This window comes from Rana temporaria, chromosome 6, assembly GCF_905171775.1.
Source record: "Rana temporaria chromosome 6, aRanTem1.1, whole genome shotgun sequence".
NCBI classification, from domain to species: domain Eukaryota; kingdom Metazoa; phylum Chordata; class Amphibia; order Anura; family Ranidae; genus Rana; species Rana temporaria.
In genome coordinates this window covers 23761763-23779111 of record NC_053494.1, presented here as the reverse complement: position 1 = coordinate 23779111, position 17349 = coordinate 23761763, and the positions used below count along the sequence as shown (strand labels likewise).

At 41.7% G+C, this 17349-nt stretch overlaps 1 protein-coding gene across 1 annotated transcript in view; it reads left to right on the top strand.

Annotated features, from left to right (window-relative positions):
• The window catches only part of MSLN (mesothelin), a 76431-nt gene that overhangs the window by 37481 nt on the left and 21601 nt on the right, over positions 1–17349 (top strand). The window contains exons 19-25 of the mRNA XM_040356456.1: positions 3439–3651; positions 4668–4829; positions 7286–7432; positions 10153–10202; positions 10933–11053; positions 11187–11272; positions 16498–16630. Of these exons, the coding sequence (XP_040212390.1) occupies positions 3439–3651; positions 4668–4829; positions 7286–7432; positions 10153–10202; positions 10933–11053; positions 11187–11272; positions 16498–16630 (912 nt within the window). The remainder of the gene's footprint in view (positions 1–3438; positions 3652–4667; positions 4830–7285; positions 7433–10152; positions 10203–10932; positions 11054–11186; positions 11273–16497; positions 16631–17349) is intronic.

The following is a 17349-nucleotide window of genomic DNA, read 5'->3' as shown; positions in this document are numbered from 1 at the left end:
AAGTAACTTGTGACCAAGTGTTATCGAAATATCTACAGCCGTTTGGAAGTTATGAAGTAACATGTATTTCCCATAGAGTTGAATGGGACTTTAAAGGTAAACCCCGACCATGGCAAATGGGGGTGGGTAAGGGTTAAACCACCTATCCTATGTTTGTTGCTGACATATAAGTAACATGTGTGCCAAGTTTCATGTTAATATCTTTAGCCGTTTGGACGTGATGCTGGAACATACATACATACATACACACACTTGAGTTTTATATATATAGATCTAACACTCTGAGGCTATGTTTGGTCATAGACAGACAGGCAGTAAGATATACATATGTCCTCAAACCCGCCAAGACCAGCTAAGGTGCTAACCTGCATCTTGACACTCTATTCATTCATTAACCCTTTTGCTGCCAGAGCCATTTTTGCTTTGTGTAAAAAAGACCTGGGGGCAGATCCACAAAGAGAGTATGCCGGCGTATCTACTGATACGCCGGCGTACTTTCAAATTTCCCGCGTCGTATCTTTGTTTTGAATCCTCAAAACAAGATACGACGGCATCTGGGTTAGATCCGACAGGCGTACGTCTTCATTCGCCTTCGGATCTAAGATGCAATTCTTCGGCGTCCGCTGGGTGGCGTTCCCGTTGTTTTCCGCGTCGAGTATGCAAATTAGCTATTTCCGACGATCCACGAACGTACGAGCGGCCGTCGCATTTTTTTACGTCGTCTCTAGTCGGCTTTTTTCGGCGTATAGTTAAAGCTGCTATTTGGTGGCGTACTCAATGTTAAGTATGGCCGTCGTTCCCGCGTATAATTTAAAAAATGTAATTTCATTTGCGTAAGTCGTCCGTGAATCGGGCTGGACGTAATTCACATCCACGTCACAAAAAATGACTTCCTTGCTACGTCATTTAGCGCAATGCACGGCAGGAAATTTAGGAACGGAGCATGCGCAGTTCGATCGGTGCGGGGACGCACTTCATTTAAATGAAACGCGCCCCCTACTCGCAGATTTGAATTATGCGCTGTTACACCGCGAGAGATAGACTACGCCGCCGTAACTTACGGCGCAAAATCTTTATGGATTCGAACCAAACTGCAGTAAGGTACGGCGGCGTAGCGTATCTCAGATACGCTGCGCCGGGGCAGATCTTTGTGGATCTGCCCCCTGAAGATTACATAAACCCCCCAGTAATATATATTTTCTGAAAGCAGGCACACTAGAGAACAAAATAGCGATTGTTGAAATCTTTGTATTCCCCCCCTCCCCCCAATATTAGTGCAATAGTTTAAAAAAGGCAAAATTCCAGTAAAAAATACACTAAAGTAATTTTTAGAGGCACACAAACACAATCAATGACCATTTTTTGGTCAAATATAAAAGATGAGTAAATAGATACTGGCCATGTCATATTGTATGCGCTTGTGAAATGGCCACAACCTTCAGTACCCTATATTTTTCATAAGCGACACTTTAAAAAGCCCCTACAGGTCATACGTTGATGCCGCGTACAAACTATCGGAATTTCCGACAACAAATGTTCGATGTGAGCTTTTAGTCGGATATTCCGACCGTGTGTAGGCTCCATCGGACATTTTCTGTCGGAAATTCCGACAACAAATGTGTGAGAGCTGGTTCTCAATTTTTTCGACAACAAAAGTTCTTGTCGGAAATTCCGATCGTGTGTATGCAATTCTGACACACAAAAATCCTACGCATGCTCGGAATCATTGAACCTACTTTTTTTCGGCTCGTTGACGTAGTGTTGTACGTCACCGCGTTCTTGACGGTCGGAGTTTCCGACAGCATTTGTGTGACCGTGTGTATGCAAGACAAGTTTGAGCCAACATTCCATCGTAAAAAAATCCATGGTTTTGTTGTCGGAATGTCCAATCGTGTGTACACGGCTTTATAGTTAATTGTAAATAAAGGGCTTAGCATTATTGATCACACCTTAGCTTGTGTGGCAATATGTACCATGTGTAGAGAAATCAATGCTTTCATACATAGGTGCCAATAACGCATGCATTTACTTTCATACAGGCATGTATGAGGGGGTGGGGAGGATCAAACATTTTGTGGGAGGGGGGATTTTAAGTGCCTTAATTTTTTATTTACTAAAAAAAATTTTATCACATAGGGGACTTTTTGGTGATAGGTTCTCTTTCATGAGTTATTATGGGTCTAAAAGACCCTTGATGTCACACAAGCCCTTCAATGAATCTAATGGAGTGGTAATGGATTACTGCCATTGATAAATTGATAAACGCTCAGACTTCTTGGGGAACTGATGGCTATTGGCGCCCTATTAACCAGCTTGTAATACCCACCCAGCTCATTCAACTGTCAGCCAAGGACTTCCAGCAGACAGTTGAATATAAACAAAGTTGCTGGGTAGTATAAAAAAACAAAAATGGCATGGAGCCCTCAAAAATGTATACCAGACATTTATGGATCAAAAGGGGAAGCTCCACCCAAAAAAAAGCAGCCTGGCAGGCCAAGAAAGAAGATGAGCTTGTGCCTCCTTCGCAGCCATACTGGGGCACATGCCCTCAATATAAGGGAGGTACCTCGCCAGGGGAGCCTCCCTGGGTAAAGAACTTTTTCCCCATGTTGATGAGGACAAGTTCCTCTTCCCCACAACCCTGGCCCAGTTGTTAGTTTTGAAAATTTTAATTTTTCTGTAGTAGCTTGTATACATTGTCACTTCACAAGCAGGTGAAGAGCATCCCCAGTCATGTTATTAAGCATAATTTTCCTCTCCAAATGAAATTATTTCAATTTTTTTCCCTTGGTATATGTCCCCTGAGGCAGTGTCTAGCCCACTGTGCCTATCAGCCTAGAAATGGGCATTACTAATTGTAAGCATTTAACTCTCATTGGCTTTAATGGGGTACATTTAATAAATAACCTCTGAGGGTGAAAAATAATTCAACATTTAAAGGGGGCGTACCATCATCCAGAGTATAGATATATATATAGAGGAAATGGCTCTAAGGTCCCCAGACCAAGGAGCCAAGTACAAGGGGGTTTTTTTGGGCCATGGTTGGACTATCGCGGTACTATTAGCAAGGTATGAAATGTAAAAAAGAACAGGTAAATAATAAAGAAACATTTTATTGAATACAAAATCAATAAAAAACATAATTGGACAATAAAGAGTTAAAAAATACAATAAATGACCAACATAACACCAGTGTAGTAATCCCAGAAGGGGGAGAAGAACAGTGGGTTGAAAGTCGTATCGAACATCTTTACTAGTTTCGCGGCTAGAGCCGCTTCATCAGAAGAAAGTCTAAAATAAAATGACATGCGCCAAACAATTAAATATTAAACAGGGATTACAATGATAAATTGGCAGGCCTCCATCTAGGTCGGGCTAAACCCCTCTATTATTAGTCTTTTTTGTATCTTTCAATATTTTTTGTGTATCTTTCCACAGATAGCCATGTCTCTGGTCAGCCAACTGACCAACTTCTCATCTAACACGATTACTGATCTGGGCCAGTCAGCCGTGGGTCTGTCTCCAGGACAAATTGACAAAATAAGCGATAAAGACTTACAATCCAGCGTGTCTTCACTGGCCAGTGTCAGCGGCTGGAACAAAGGCCAAACCAGGTCTATCATGAAAAAACTCTTGAATTCAAACTTCACAGTGAGTAAAAAAAAAATCACTAAATGTATTACCTCCTATTTATGCTTATAGTACCAACATGTGCTGCCGCAATCTGGCCTAGTTTACACTTGCAGCTGGGCTGGGGGGTGGTAGAATAGGCAGTTGAGTCACATTTTTTTCTTCCCCCCAACAACAGCAGCCCTTAAAGTGATATTAAAGTCTTGTTTTTTGTGTTTGTTATTTTTAAACATGTTGGGCCAGATTCAGAGAAGAAGTACGCCGGAGTATCTACTGATACGCCGGCGTACTTTCAAATTTGCCGCGTCGTAATCTTTAGTTTGAATCCTCAAACCAAGATACGACGGCTTCTGGCTTCGATCCGACAGGCGTACGGTGCAGTTTTACCCCCAGCTAGCGGCCAAAAAAACGGTTAATACCGCCCGCAATGCGCCTCTGCAGAGGCACATTGCAGGCGGTATAGCCGCGGTTTCCCATTGCTTTCAATGGGAAGGAGCGGTGGAGGAGCGGTAAACACACCGCTCTTTCACCGCTCCAAAGATGAGGCTAGCAGGACTTTTTTTCACGTCTTACTAGCGCACCGCTCCAGTGTGAAAGCCTGAGGGCTTTCACACTGGAGAAACAGCGGCCGCTGTTTCAGGTCGGTTTTCAGGCGCTATTTTTAGCGCGATAATGCCTCCAAACCGCCCCAGTGTGAAATGGGTCTAAGACAGGAAGTGTGTTACTGGCAGGATCACAAATGAAAGTAGAGGGAAAAATATGAAAGACGAAAACGAAAAGCAGCCACCAGATCTAAGGACTGGTAAGCTGTAATTTATCGCAATTTTGGGTTTGGCTTTAGATACATTTAGTGTGATAAGTATATAGTTGACTTGACTGTCTTATATATAGACAAGAACTGAGATAAGAAGTAGCACAGCATTATATGTAGCAACTAACTATGGTCCCCTATCTCTTTTAAACTGATGATTGGCATACATTGATAGTATAAAAAGTACATACAGTAGTTAAACAATGTTTATTGCCTTTCCCCTCAGATTGCAAACTTGACAAACCTTGGCAGTTTGGTGAGTGGATTGCCGAGTCAGAAACTACTGGAGCTGGACCCGAAGAATGTGGTAAATGCTGTGAAGGATGCTCAGTTTGCAAGCCAGCTGTCTAGCGCACCATCAGCCCTGCAAAATGCATTTGTAAAACAGGTAGGAAAATTACTCTCAAGACAAATGTTTCCTGCAAATGGGTCAATAAGTCACTACTTAATAATACTGTATATACAGTATTATATATAAAATAAAATAAAAAGTTGATCTCCTGATTGACTTCTGCCAAACAGGGAGGACCACACACAGAACGCGATTAGGCTGGTCCCTGCTGAACCAACCAAATTTTGATTATTGTGTATCAACCTTACGTTTGTAACCATGTTGATATGTTAGACAATATGTTTGTCTTTTACTAAAACAGTATGCAGTAAATGGAATACACTTTTATAAGATGACGGATATGTTTATTGATTTAGAATGGTATTGCAAGTCCCAGGGCTGTAGAAACAACTAAAAACGTATTTGATTTTCGGTTATCCTTACATTGGTGGTCAGTGGGAAAGTTGGCCTTTTACAATGGTGGTAAGTTGAGTGGTGTCCCTTTACATATAGTAGCCATTAGGAGAAGGGTGTCCTTACAATATACTCAGTAAAAGATGTACCTTCTTTCATATACATTCAGTGAGAATATAGTAATGCTCCTTATATTGTTTTTTTTGTTAGACATGGTCAATTTGTTTCGTCCCAAATTAGTTTTTCGACAAAAAGGGACAAATTCCTTTTCGTCTCGGAATTATTCTAATTAACTAAATTCCATTTAATGAATTTTTGCAAATACGGAAACTCGAAAAAACAAAAATCAGAAAATTAAAAAATTCGGAAATCCAAAAATAAGAACGAAAATTCAAAAGAACAAAAATAAGAACGAAAATTTAAAAACCCGAATATTATAAAATCCGAAATTATAATTAACTATCTAATAATATATATTACTAACTATTAAATTATAGGTATTTGAATTTCTTTTTAAATTTGGCTGTTAGTGAACGCAATGAATACAAATGAATACAATGAATGAATGAATGAATACAATTCTACCAAAGTTATGAATTATCTGAATGCAGAATGCCGCATCTAAACAAATGGAAAGTAACAAATTAATAATAATAAGAAGATGAAGAAGAATGCAACTTTTTATTATTATTATTATTTATTTTTAATTCGTTACGTTCCATTCATTTTGAAGCGTCATTCGTTATTTTGGATCATTTGTAACTTCAGATACATTTGTATTGGTTGTGTTCACTAACAGACAAATTTGAAAGGAAATTCCAATACCTATAACTTAATAGTTACTGTATTACTAGTTGGTTAGTTAGTTATTATTTCGGATTTTCATTCTTATTTTCAAATTTCCATTCTTTCGAATTTTTGTATTTTAGTTCTTATTTTTGGATTTTTGAATTAAAAGTTGCGGATTTTAGAATTTTCAAATTTTCAAATTTTCAAATTTCGAAATTCAAATTTACAAAGTTACGAATGTATTCGAAATAACGAATTTCGATCATAATAAATGACCCGGAAAAAAAAAAACGAAAATGAACAAATTTTTTGGAATATTGATAGTCTAGAATACTGTACATGCACCAATTTATTTGGGGCAGTAGGAGAAGAACATTCTTATGGGATCAGAAAGATTAAGAATGCCTCTAAGGCCCCGTACACACCATAGAATCTATCCGCAGATAAATCCCATCGAATGGGTTTCAGCGGATAGATTCTATGGTGTGTACACTCCGGCGGATATTTATCCGCGGATATTTCCGAATTCCAGCAGATAAATATTTGTCGACATGCACAGAATATCTATCCGCTGGAATCGGATCCCACGGATGGATCCGCTCGTCTGTACAGACTCACCGGATCCATCCGTCCAAAGGGATTCCCCGCACGCGTCGTAATGATTTGACGCATGCGTGGAATTCCTTATATGACAGCGTCGCGCCCGTCGCCGCGTCATAATCGCGGCGACGGCGCGACACGTCATCGCCAGAGGATTTTGGCGCGGATTTCAATGCGATGGTGTGTACACGCCATCGCATAGAAATCTGCTGAAATCCTCGAGAGGATTTATCCTCCGCGGATAAATCCTCTCGTGTGTATGGGGCCTTAGATTTTGGTCAGTGGGAAGAATACCACTTATAAAAACATTTTAAAATATCATTGGTGTCATGCCTCTGCCAAGCGACGTTGGCCATGAATATGGGTAGGCACCATCAGATGGCTAGAAATTGTTGCACTTCTCAAGGAACCCTTATCAGCCTCTGGAGGAAATCTAGTGTTGCAGAAAACTTTTGAGGATGGCTTGTCTAGACAATGACCGATACTGTTGTGTTTCAGAGAATTGAGATTTCTTATATTGTCTCCTGAACTCCACTCTCTGCTCACACTTCCTTAATTTTTTTAATGTTCCCTATAACATAATAAAACTTCAAGTTATTAAAAAAACGTGCAAAAAAAAAAGTTGCAAAGCTTCATTAAGCCCAAAGATTTCTAAAGTTTACGTCCAATAGATACTGTGTGGTCACAATTCTCTTCCGTCTTCTTCCTAGATTATTGCTGCAGATTCCAATCCATCAAGCATTGTGAAAAATGTTCCTGCAAATTTGGCTTCTTTCATCCCCAGTTCCAAACTGATTTATAAATCTGACAAGCCAACTTTGCAAGACCTCAACAGCAAATCATGGACCCCCAACCAGGTACGAAGGGAATTTCTACCAAATAAACTTTTGAAAAACAGTCTTTTTCTTAAAGGGGTTGTAAAGGTAAAAAAAATTTCACCTTAATGCATCCTATGCAATAAGGTGAATAAACATCCGACAGTACCGACCCCCCCCCCCCAGGCCTCGTTTTACTTACCTGACCCCTTGAATGTCCCGCGCTCACCCCCGTCATCCTCCTCGGTTCTCAGCCTGGCCGTTGATTGGCCACCGTGGATGGATTGAAAGCAGAGCAACCATTGGCTGGCGCTGCTGTCAATCACATCCAATGACACTGCGCGCCAGGGCCTAGTGATACAGTCGGCGGCTATGGCCGCCAGCTGTATCACGGGAGCACGTCCGCAAGAGCTTTCCACCATGAGAGCTCGCATGAAGGTGGAAAGCTCTTGCAAGGAGGAGGAGATACAGCCGCCGAGGGACCCCAGGAGACGTGGATCGGGGCCACTCTGTGCAAAACGAGATGCACAGTGGAGGTAAGTATACAGTAGCATGTTTGATTTATTTATTTTTTTAAACATTTTTGCCTTTAGTGTTCCTTTAACCACTTACCCCCCGGACCATATTGCTGCCCAAAGACCAGAGTACTTTTTGCGATTCGGGACTGCGTCGCTTTAACAGACAATTGCGCGGTCGTGCGACGTGGCTCCCAAACAAAATTGGCGTCCTTTTTTTCCCACAAATAGAGCTTTCTTTTGGTGGTATTTGATCACCTCTGCGTTTTTTATTTTTTGCGCTATAAACAAAAATAGAGCGACAATTTTGAAAAAAATGAATATTTTTTACTTTTTGCTGTAATAAATATCCCCCAAAAATATATAAAAAAACATTTTTTTTTCCTCAGTTTAGGCCGATACGTATTCTTCTACATATTTTTCGTAAAAAAAATCGCAATAAGCGTTTATTGATTGGTTTGCGCAAAAGTTATAGCGTTTACAAAATAGGGGGTATTTTTATGGCATTTTTATTAATATTTTTTTTACTAGTAATGGCGGCGATCAGCGATTTTTTTTTCGGTATTGCGACATTATGGCGGACACTTCGGACATTTTTGACACATTTTTGGGACCATTGGCATTTTTATAGCGATCAGTGCTATAAAAATGCATTAGATTACTATAAAAATGCCACTGGCAGTGAAGGGGTTAACACTAGGGGGCGGGGAAGGGGTTAAGTATGCCTGGGTGTGTTCTTACTGTGGGGGGGGGGTGGCCTCACTAGGGGAAACACTGATTTTCTGTTCATACATTGTATGAACAGAAAATCAGCATTTCCCCGGCTGACAGGAACGAGAGCTGTGTGTTTACACACACAGCTCCCGTTCCCCGCTCTGTACCGAGCGATCGCGTGTGCCCGGCGGCGATCGCGCCCGCCGGGCACACGCACGGGAGTCGGGGGCGCGCGGGGGGCGCGCGCGCGCGCGCCTCCGGCGGCGCGCGTGCGCCCCTAGTGGCGGCTAAGAGGTAGGACGTCCATTTACGTGGTCTCGCCTAGGAGAGCCACCTTGTGGACGTATAATGACGGTGCGGCGACGGCAAGTGGTTAAAATTAACACTTCAAGTAAGTCCATAGGGCACATGCCAGCATTACCAAACCTTTTTATTAGTACAGAGTAGAACGCCAGACTAAACTTTTTTTTTTAGTTTTAGATAGTATGAGAAAGCTTAAGAACACCTGTCAAATACTATATTATTATACAGGATTTATATAGCGCCAACAGTTTGCACATTGCTTTACAAAATGAGGGCAGACAGTACAGTTACAATACAAATCAATACAGGAGGAATCAGAGGGCCCTTCTCGTTAGAGTTTACAATCTAGAAGGGGGGGGGTCAAGTTTAACAAAATTTAATACATGTGGGGGGGTGAGTTGATGGAGAAAATAAAAATACAGTTGTTGTTAGGTGTGGGTAGGATAGGCTTCTCTGAACAGGAGGGTTTTCAGGGATCGTCTGGCCTTGTACACACGACCGGATCTGTCTGATGAGAAAACGGTCTGCGGACCGTTTTCATCGGACATGTCCGCTGGGATCATTTGATCTGATGGCTGTACACACCATGAGACCAAATTCCCCGCGGACAGGATACGCGGTGATGTGGCCGAGCCGTGGCTGCGACGATGACGCAGCGACGTGCGCGACCCTGGAAGGTCAATGCTTCCACGCATGCGTCGAATCACTTCGACGCATGCGAGGGCTTTCGGCTGAGCGGACATGTCCGGTGAGTATGCTAAGAAACATTTGTCCGCTGGAAACCTGTCCGCTCGGCCGGGAATCCGGTCCGGTCGGCCGTACAGACGACCGAACATGTCCGCGGAAACTGGTCCGCGGACCAGTTTCAGCAAACATGTTCGGTCGTGTGTACGAGGCCTAAAAGCTAATATAGAAGGAGATAGATGGACAGATTGGGGTAAGGGATTCTATAGGATTGGAGAGGCTCTGGAAAAGTCCTGGAGGCGAGCATGGGAGGAAGTGACGAGGCAGCTTATAGAGCAGGAGGTCTTGAGAGGAACGAAGAGAATAAGTAGGTGGGTATTTAGAGACTAGCCTAGTGATGTAGCTGGGGGCTCAATTGTGGATGGCTTTGTAAGTAGTTGTTAGTATTTTTAATTGAATTTGTTGGGGGAGCGGAAGCCAGTGGAGGTTATTGACAGAGAGGAGTAGCATAGATATCTGTCTAAATTTACGTAATTCTTTTGCCAGGCTGCCATGTTTATGGATGACGTGCTGTCTACTACAACCAATTACACACAGTGAGTATTTTACCCCAGCATTCTGTAAAGTGACACGTCTGTATACAGATGTCATACTGTATGTTTTCCAAAAAAGAAATTTACAAATTACTGTTTAAATTTATAATGGAAAAGATCATGGATGTAAGTTTAAAACACGTTTAACCACTTAAGGACTAGAAGAATTTGCCCCCTTAGTGACCAGGCCATTTTTTAAAATCGCAGTAAAACACTGCTATTTTACCTCGATTTTACCGCGATTTTAAGGCTCCGCTATAGGCCTATCCAGTGTGAAAGGTGTCTAATGAAGAAACATCAGTGGCTGTCCTAGCTTCATTCAGCAAGAGCCCACAGCGTAGCACTCGCCGCATGTCACTGGAGAGCACATTGAACAAATTTTATAAGTGGTCAGAAACTTGTAAATAACTCATGAAAGAATAAAGTTACGTTAACACCAAGATTACCATTGTTTTTCTTGTGAAATTCCCAATACGTTTGATGTGTCACATGACTCTCTTCCTATTGAAAAAACAAAATTTGGATTCAAAATGGCCGACTTCAAAATGGCCGCCACGGTCACCACCCATCTTGAAAAGTTTCCCCCCTCACATATACTAATGTGCCACAACAGGAAGTTAATATCACCAACCATTCCCATTTTATTAAGGTGTATCCATATAAATGGCCCACCGTGTAGTTTACCTTTAAATGCAATCTGTAATTAACCGTATATGTTTCTCCCTTCATTTAGGATTTCTGCATCTGTCCTACAAGGTTTTACTTGCAGCACCCCCAGCAAAATAGATAACAACCAGCTAAAGGCCCTGGCCAAAGCTTTGAAGACACAAAGTGCTTCGCTTAGTGAAGCTCAGGTGAGCTGTACATTTCACACTGCTACAGGGGGGAGCTATTTAAAGGGACAGTATAATTATTTTTGTACATTATATTACATTTATTATGCTCTTGCAGATCATTTTAATCAGTCTTTTTTTTGTCTCCTATTAGCTGACCTGTCTATCTAGGCAAGTGACCAAGAATGGCTACCCAGCAGATCTGGATCAGTATCCTACAGAAGTGTTCCTGTTTCTAAAGTTAGTTCAGAACTTTATGTGGGGAAATAAATAATATATATTAAAATATGTAAAGTGGAAAAGGGAAAATTTATTTTTTTAGGTGCTTACAAATAATAATGGAAAACAAATATTAAAAAAAGGTATATCATTTTAATGAGAATAGCGTTAAAAAAAGTACAACAGAACTGGGTTGTTCAAAGATATTCAACATATTCATGGTGAAGGTGGTCAACAAACAAACAAGAAACAAACGTTCGATTTAGGCAGAGATTTCCTATTTGTATATTAACCCAACATGTTTCGCCTGATAGCTTCATCAGGGGATGTACAAATCAATCAGGGAATGCGTAAGACTGTACAAAAATACAAAGGAAAATAGCAAAAAAAATACACAAATATTGAAAGAATCCATATCACATTGTAAACAGAAAATGTACACTTAGGGCCAGATTCACAGTGGAGATACTCCGTCGTATCTCTGTTTCTATCTATGCGGCTGATTCATAGAATCAGTTACGCATAGATATCCCTAAGATCCAACAGGTGTAATTGTTTTACACTGTCGGATCTTAGGATGCAATACCGCGGCCGCCGCTGGGGGGAGTTTGCGTCGTAAACCAGCGTCGGGTATGCAAATTAGGAGTTACGGCGATTCACAGCGGATTTTCACGTTCGCTACGTCGCCGCTAGTCTAGTTCCCCGTCGCAAAGTTAGTCGTCGTTTTAGGTGCCCTAACTTTAATCAGCAAGCGTATTGCTGTCTAAAGTATGGCCGCCGTTCCCGCGTCGAAATTTAAAAATCAACGTCGTTTGCGTAAGCCGTCCGGGAATACAGAATTACGCTACGCGCGTCGCCGTTCGAAAAAATTACGTCACGGCGCGCAATGCACGACGGGAGTTCGGAAACGGAGCATGCGCGGTAGGTCCGGCGCGAGAGCGCGCCTAATTTAAATGGCACACGCCCATTTAAATTGGCCCGCCTTGCGCCGGAGGACCCCTGGGGTAGGTTTTCATCGCAAGTCCTTGGTGAATCAGGCACTTGCGATGAAAAATTGCGGCGGTGTAACGTATCTACGATACGCGCATGGTGTAACGTATCTACGATACGTTACGCCGCCGCTCTTCTATGTGAATCTGGCCCTTAGTTGCCAAAAAAAGCCCCAATGGGAGGAGAGCCTACCACACCAGGATTCCCGGAAGTGACCACTGTCGAAGGGGACCAACCAACCCAGTGTATATATATATATATATTAAAGGGGTTGTAAAGGTAATTATTTTTTTCCCTAAATATCTTCCTTTACCTTAGTGCAGTCCTCCTTCACTTACCTCATCCTTCCATTTTGCTTTTAAATGTCCTTATTTCTTCTGAGAAATCCTCACTTCCTGTTCTTCTGTCTGTAACTCCACACAGTAATGCGAGGCTTTCTCCCTGGTGTGGAGTGTCGTGCTCGCCCCCTCCCTTGGACTACAGGAGAGTCAGGACGCCCACTAACACACAGCTCTTTTCTCTATCTGCAATGTAGAGAGTGTCCTGACTCTCCTGTAGTCCAAGGGAGGGGGCGAGCATGACACTCCACACCAGGGAGAAAGCCTTGCATTACTGTGTGGAGTTACAGACAGAAGAACAGGAAGTGAGGATTTCTCAGAAGAAATAAGGACATTTAAAAGCAAAATGGAAGGATGAGGTAAGTGGAGGAGGTCTGCACTAAGGTAAAGGAAGCTGTTTAGGGAAAAAAATAATTACCTTTACAACCCCTTTAATATATATATATATATATACACTGGGTTGGTCCCCTTCGACAGTGGTCACTTCCGGGAATCCTGGTGTGGTCCAGGGGTGCATTAGAGGTGGCTCTTTAATTAGGCAGATTAGGCAGTTGCCTAAGGCCCCGCGCTACCAGGGGCCAAGCGGCCGCCTTATATACCTAATGTGTGTGTAGAAGTGGAGGGAATGTCCACCGGTCTGTGTCCCTATGGCCGTTCTTAGGGGGTACTCGTAGTGCCTGCAACTAGCTTTCCCTTGCCAGGGGCGGACTGACCGCCTGAGCACCAATCAATGAGCGGTAATAATGTGCAGTAACCTCAAGCAACCAATCAGTGAGCGGGAAATATATATATGTTTAATGTTATTTGATTAAAGAGTAATTGGTTAGAGAAAATTCTAGACACTGTAAATTCCAAGTTCGTAGGATTTAAGACTCTTAATATATGTAATTTATACAATTAATTTCTATTGCTATTTTTTTGTTTTCGCATTTTGGGCGTGAATGGGGTTCATATCTAAGATTTGCCTAAGGCCTCACAAAGCCTAAGGCCGCCTCTGGTTGTAAATTACATTTTTTCCTTGTCATTTTGCTGTGGCACTCTTATAAACATAAAAAAGATGTGCTACTTTTCAACTCCAGTCCAGTTCTTTTTTCAATCCAGTTAGGGTTTTTTTTCAACTCCATTCCATTTTTTTTTTAATCCAGTCCGGGTTTTTTTTTCAACTCCATTCCAGTTTTTTTTTTTAAATCCAGTCCGTTTTTTTCCAACTCCAGTCCAGTTTTTTTTAAATCCAGTCCGGGTTTTGTTTTTTCAACTCCAGTCCGTTTTTTTTTTTAAATCCAGTCCGGGTTTTTTTTTCAATTCCAGTCCAGTTTTTTTTTCAAATCCAGTCCGGGTTTTTTTTTCCCAACTCCAGTCCACTTTTTTTAAAAAATCCAGTCCGGGTTTTTTTTTCCCAACTCCAGTCCACTTTTTTTTAAAAATCCAGTCCGGGTTTTTTTTTTGGAAAAAACCCGGACTGGATTTTTAAAAAAACTGGACTGGAGTTTGAAAAAAAACCCGGACTGGATTTGAAAACAAAACTGGACTGGAGTTTGAAAAAAAACCCGGACTGGATTTGAAAAAAACTGGACTGGAGTTGGGGAAAAAACCCGGACTGGATTTAAAAAAAAATGGACTGGAGTTGGAAAAAAACCCGGACTGGATTTAAAAACAAACTGGACTGGGGTTGGAAAGAGAAAACCCGGACTGGAGTCAAAATCCATCATCTCCATCCTCAGTTACATTACACACCACAATACTGCCCTGCCTCCCAGTGAGAGGTAATGATGTGCTGTAACCTTTAGAAAACAGTGAGTGATAAGGAGTAACCTATAGAAACCAATCAGTGAGCAGTAATGATGTGCAGTAACCTCTAGCAACCAATCAATGAGCGGTAATATTGCACAGTAACCTCTAGCAACCAATCAGTGTGCGGGAAATATATATATGTTTAATGATATTTGATTAAAGAGTAATTGGTTAGAGAAAATTCTAGACACTGTAAATTCAAAGTTCGTAGGATTTAAGACTCTTAATATATGTAATTTATACAATTAATTTCTATTGCTATTTTTTTTTCGCATTTTGGGCGTGAATGGGGTTCATATCTAATATTTGCCTAAGGCCTCACAAAGCCTAAGGCCGCCTCTGGTTGTAAATTACATTTTTTCCTTGTCATTTTGCTGTGGCACTGTTATAAACATAAAAAAGATGTGCTACTTTTCAACTCCAGTCCAGTTCTTTTTTTCAACTCCAGTCCAGTTCTTTTTTTCAATCCAGTCCAGTTCTTTTTTTAAAACCAGTCCGGGGTTTTTTTTCAACTCCAGTCCATTTTTTTTTTAAAACCGGGTATTTTTTTTCAACTCCATTCCAGTTTTTTTTTTAAATCCAGACCGTTTTTTTTTTCAACTCCAGTCCAGTTTTTTTAAATCCGTTTTTTTTTTTCCTTAACTTTATTTCATTTTTTTTTTTAAATCCAGACCGTTTTTTTTTTTTCAACTCCAGTCCATTTTTTTTTTTTAATCCAGTCCGGGTTTTTTTTTCCAACTCCAGTCCAGTTTTTTTGCACTCCGTAATGTAAACAATCCTGGTCATACATGTCCTCTCCACTTTTCTGCAATTCAAGTCTGCATGAGGAGGGGTGTGGCTAATACTCAGCTCTGCTAGCACAGAGCTCTGTAGTGTGGACACAGGAAGCGTATTTTAAGGCATTTCCAAGCAAAAATCAGTCACAATTCATAGTGCGGAGATACAGAACTACAAAATTTTTTTAAAAAGTGGCTTTGATTATGCTTTAAATGCTGTAACCCAAAGCAGCCAATTAGCATTCCATTGGAGCTTGCTGCCTCTGGGCCAATATCCTGTATTCCTTTTCCACTAGTGTGAATGTGTTATCTAATGCCCCGTACACATGATCGGAATTTCCGATGGAAAAAGTCAGATGGACTTTTTCCATCGGATTTTCCGATAGTGTGTAGCCCCATCAGTGGGCCGGATTCAGATACATTGGTGTATTTTTCCGGGTGGCGTAACGTATCTCAGATACGTTACGCCACCGTAAATTAGGGCGCAAGTTCCGTATTCAGAAAGAACTTGCGCCCTTGTTTACGGCGGCGTAACGTATGTGTGTCGGCGTAAGCCCGCCTAATTCAAATGTGGATGATGTGGGCGTGTTTTATTTAAATTACATGTGACCCCGTGTATTTGACATTTTTTGCGAACAGCGCATGCGCCGTTCGTAAAAAAATCCCAGTGCGCCTGCTCGAAATTACGCCGCAAATCGTCAATGCTTTAGGCGTGAACGTAACTTACGTACAGCCCTATTCGCGAACGACGTAAAATTATTCAAAACTCGACGCTGGAACGACGTCCATACTTAACATTAGCTAAGCCTCATATAGCAGGGGTAACTTTACGCCGGAAAAAGCCTAACGTAAACGACGTAAAAAAAAATGCGCCGGGCGGACGTACGTTTCTGAATCGGCGTATTTACCTAATTAGCATATTCATCGCGTAAATATACGAAAGCGCCACCTAGCGGCCAGCGTAAATATGCAGCCTAAGATACGACGGTGTAAGACACTTATGCCGGTCGGATCTTAGGGAAAAGGGAAAAGGCATAGTTACGATCACGCACACTCAGAGATACGACGGCGTATCCGGAGATACGCCGTCGTATCTCCTTTCTGAATCCGGGCCAGTGTTTTTTCATCGCAAATTCCGATGAATTCCATCGGAGTTTAGATATAGAACATGTTCTATTTTTTTCCGATGTAATTCCGTCGGAAATCTGATGTGATTTGGCCGGGCAGAAGCCTGATTCATTAGAATACATTTGCAGTAGAAATGTCATGCTATAAAAAGGTACATACTGTAGGTACGTTTGTACGTTTGTTTCTGCTGTTTTTCTGATCCCATCACTTTTTGTTCCTGCAGTTCCTCTATGTATATAAATGGCTCCATTGGTTGCCAAGACTTCTATGCCAAAGTCGGATCTGCAAATGTCAGCATCCTACAGAAAGGATCTAAGCTTCGCAACAACCTTCTAACTCAAGCTGTGTCTTGTTTGGTGAGTAGATCCTACACTGCATCAGGAGCTCTGTCAACGTAAACATGTTGTCTCAATTGTTTTTATGGCCATTTTTTAAGCTCCCAGCGAAAAGTAATGTTTGAGAAAAAATGTAAAGAAAGAAAGAAACATTTTATATAGTTTGTTCCTGGGAAATACACTATATTACCAAAAGTATTGGGACACCTGCCTTTACACGCACATTAACTTTAATGGCATCCCAGTCTTATGGCTAGATTCAGAGAGATGGCCGCAACTTTGCGGCGGCGTAGCTTAGCGTGTTTAGGCTACGCCGCCGTAAGTTAGCGAGGCAAGTACTTGATTCTCAAAGTACTTGCCTGCTAAGTTACGGCGGCGTAGCCTAAAGCGGGCGGGCGTAGGGGCGCCTAATTCAAATTTGTCTGAGGGGGCGTGTTTTATGATAATGAGGCTTGACCCGACGTGATTGACGTTATTATTTAACTGCGCATGCGCCGGGCGCCTACATTTCCCAGTGTGCATTGCGACTAAGTCCGCCGCACGGGCCTATTGATTTTGACGTGGACGTAAACAACGTAAATACCTATTCACGGACGACTTACGCAAACGACGTAACATTTTTGAATTTCGAAGCGAGAACGGCGGCCATACTTTAACATTACTATTCCATCTATTAGATGGAATAACTTTAGGCCTGATAATGCATTACGGAAACGGCGTATCTGTACTGCGTCGGCCGG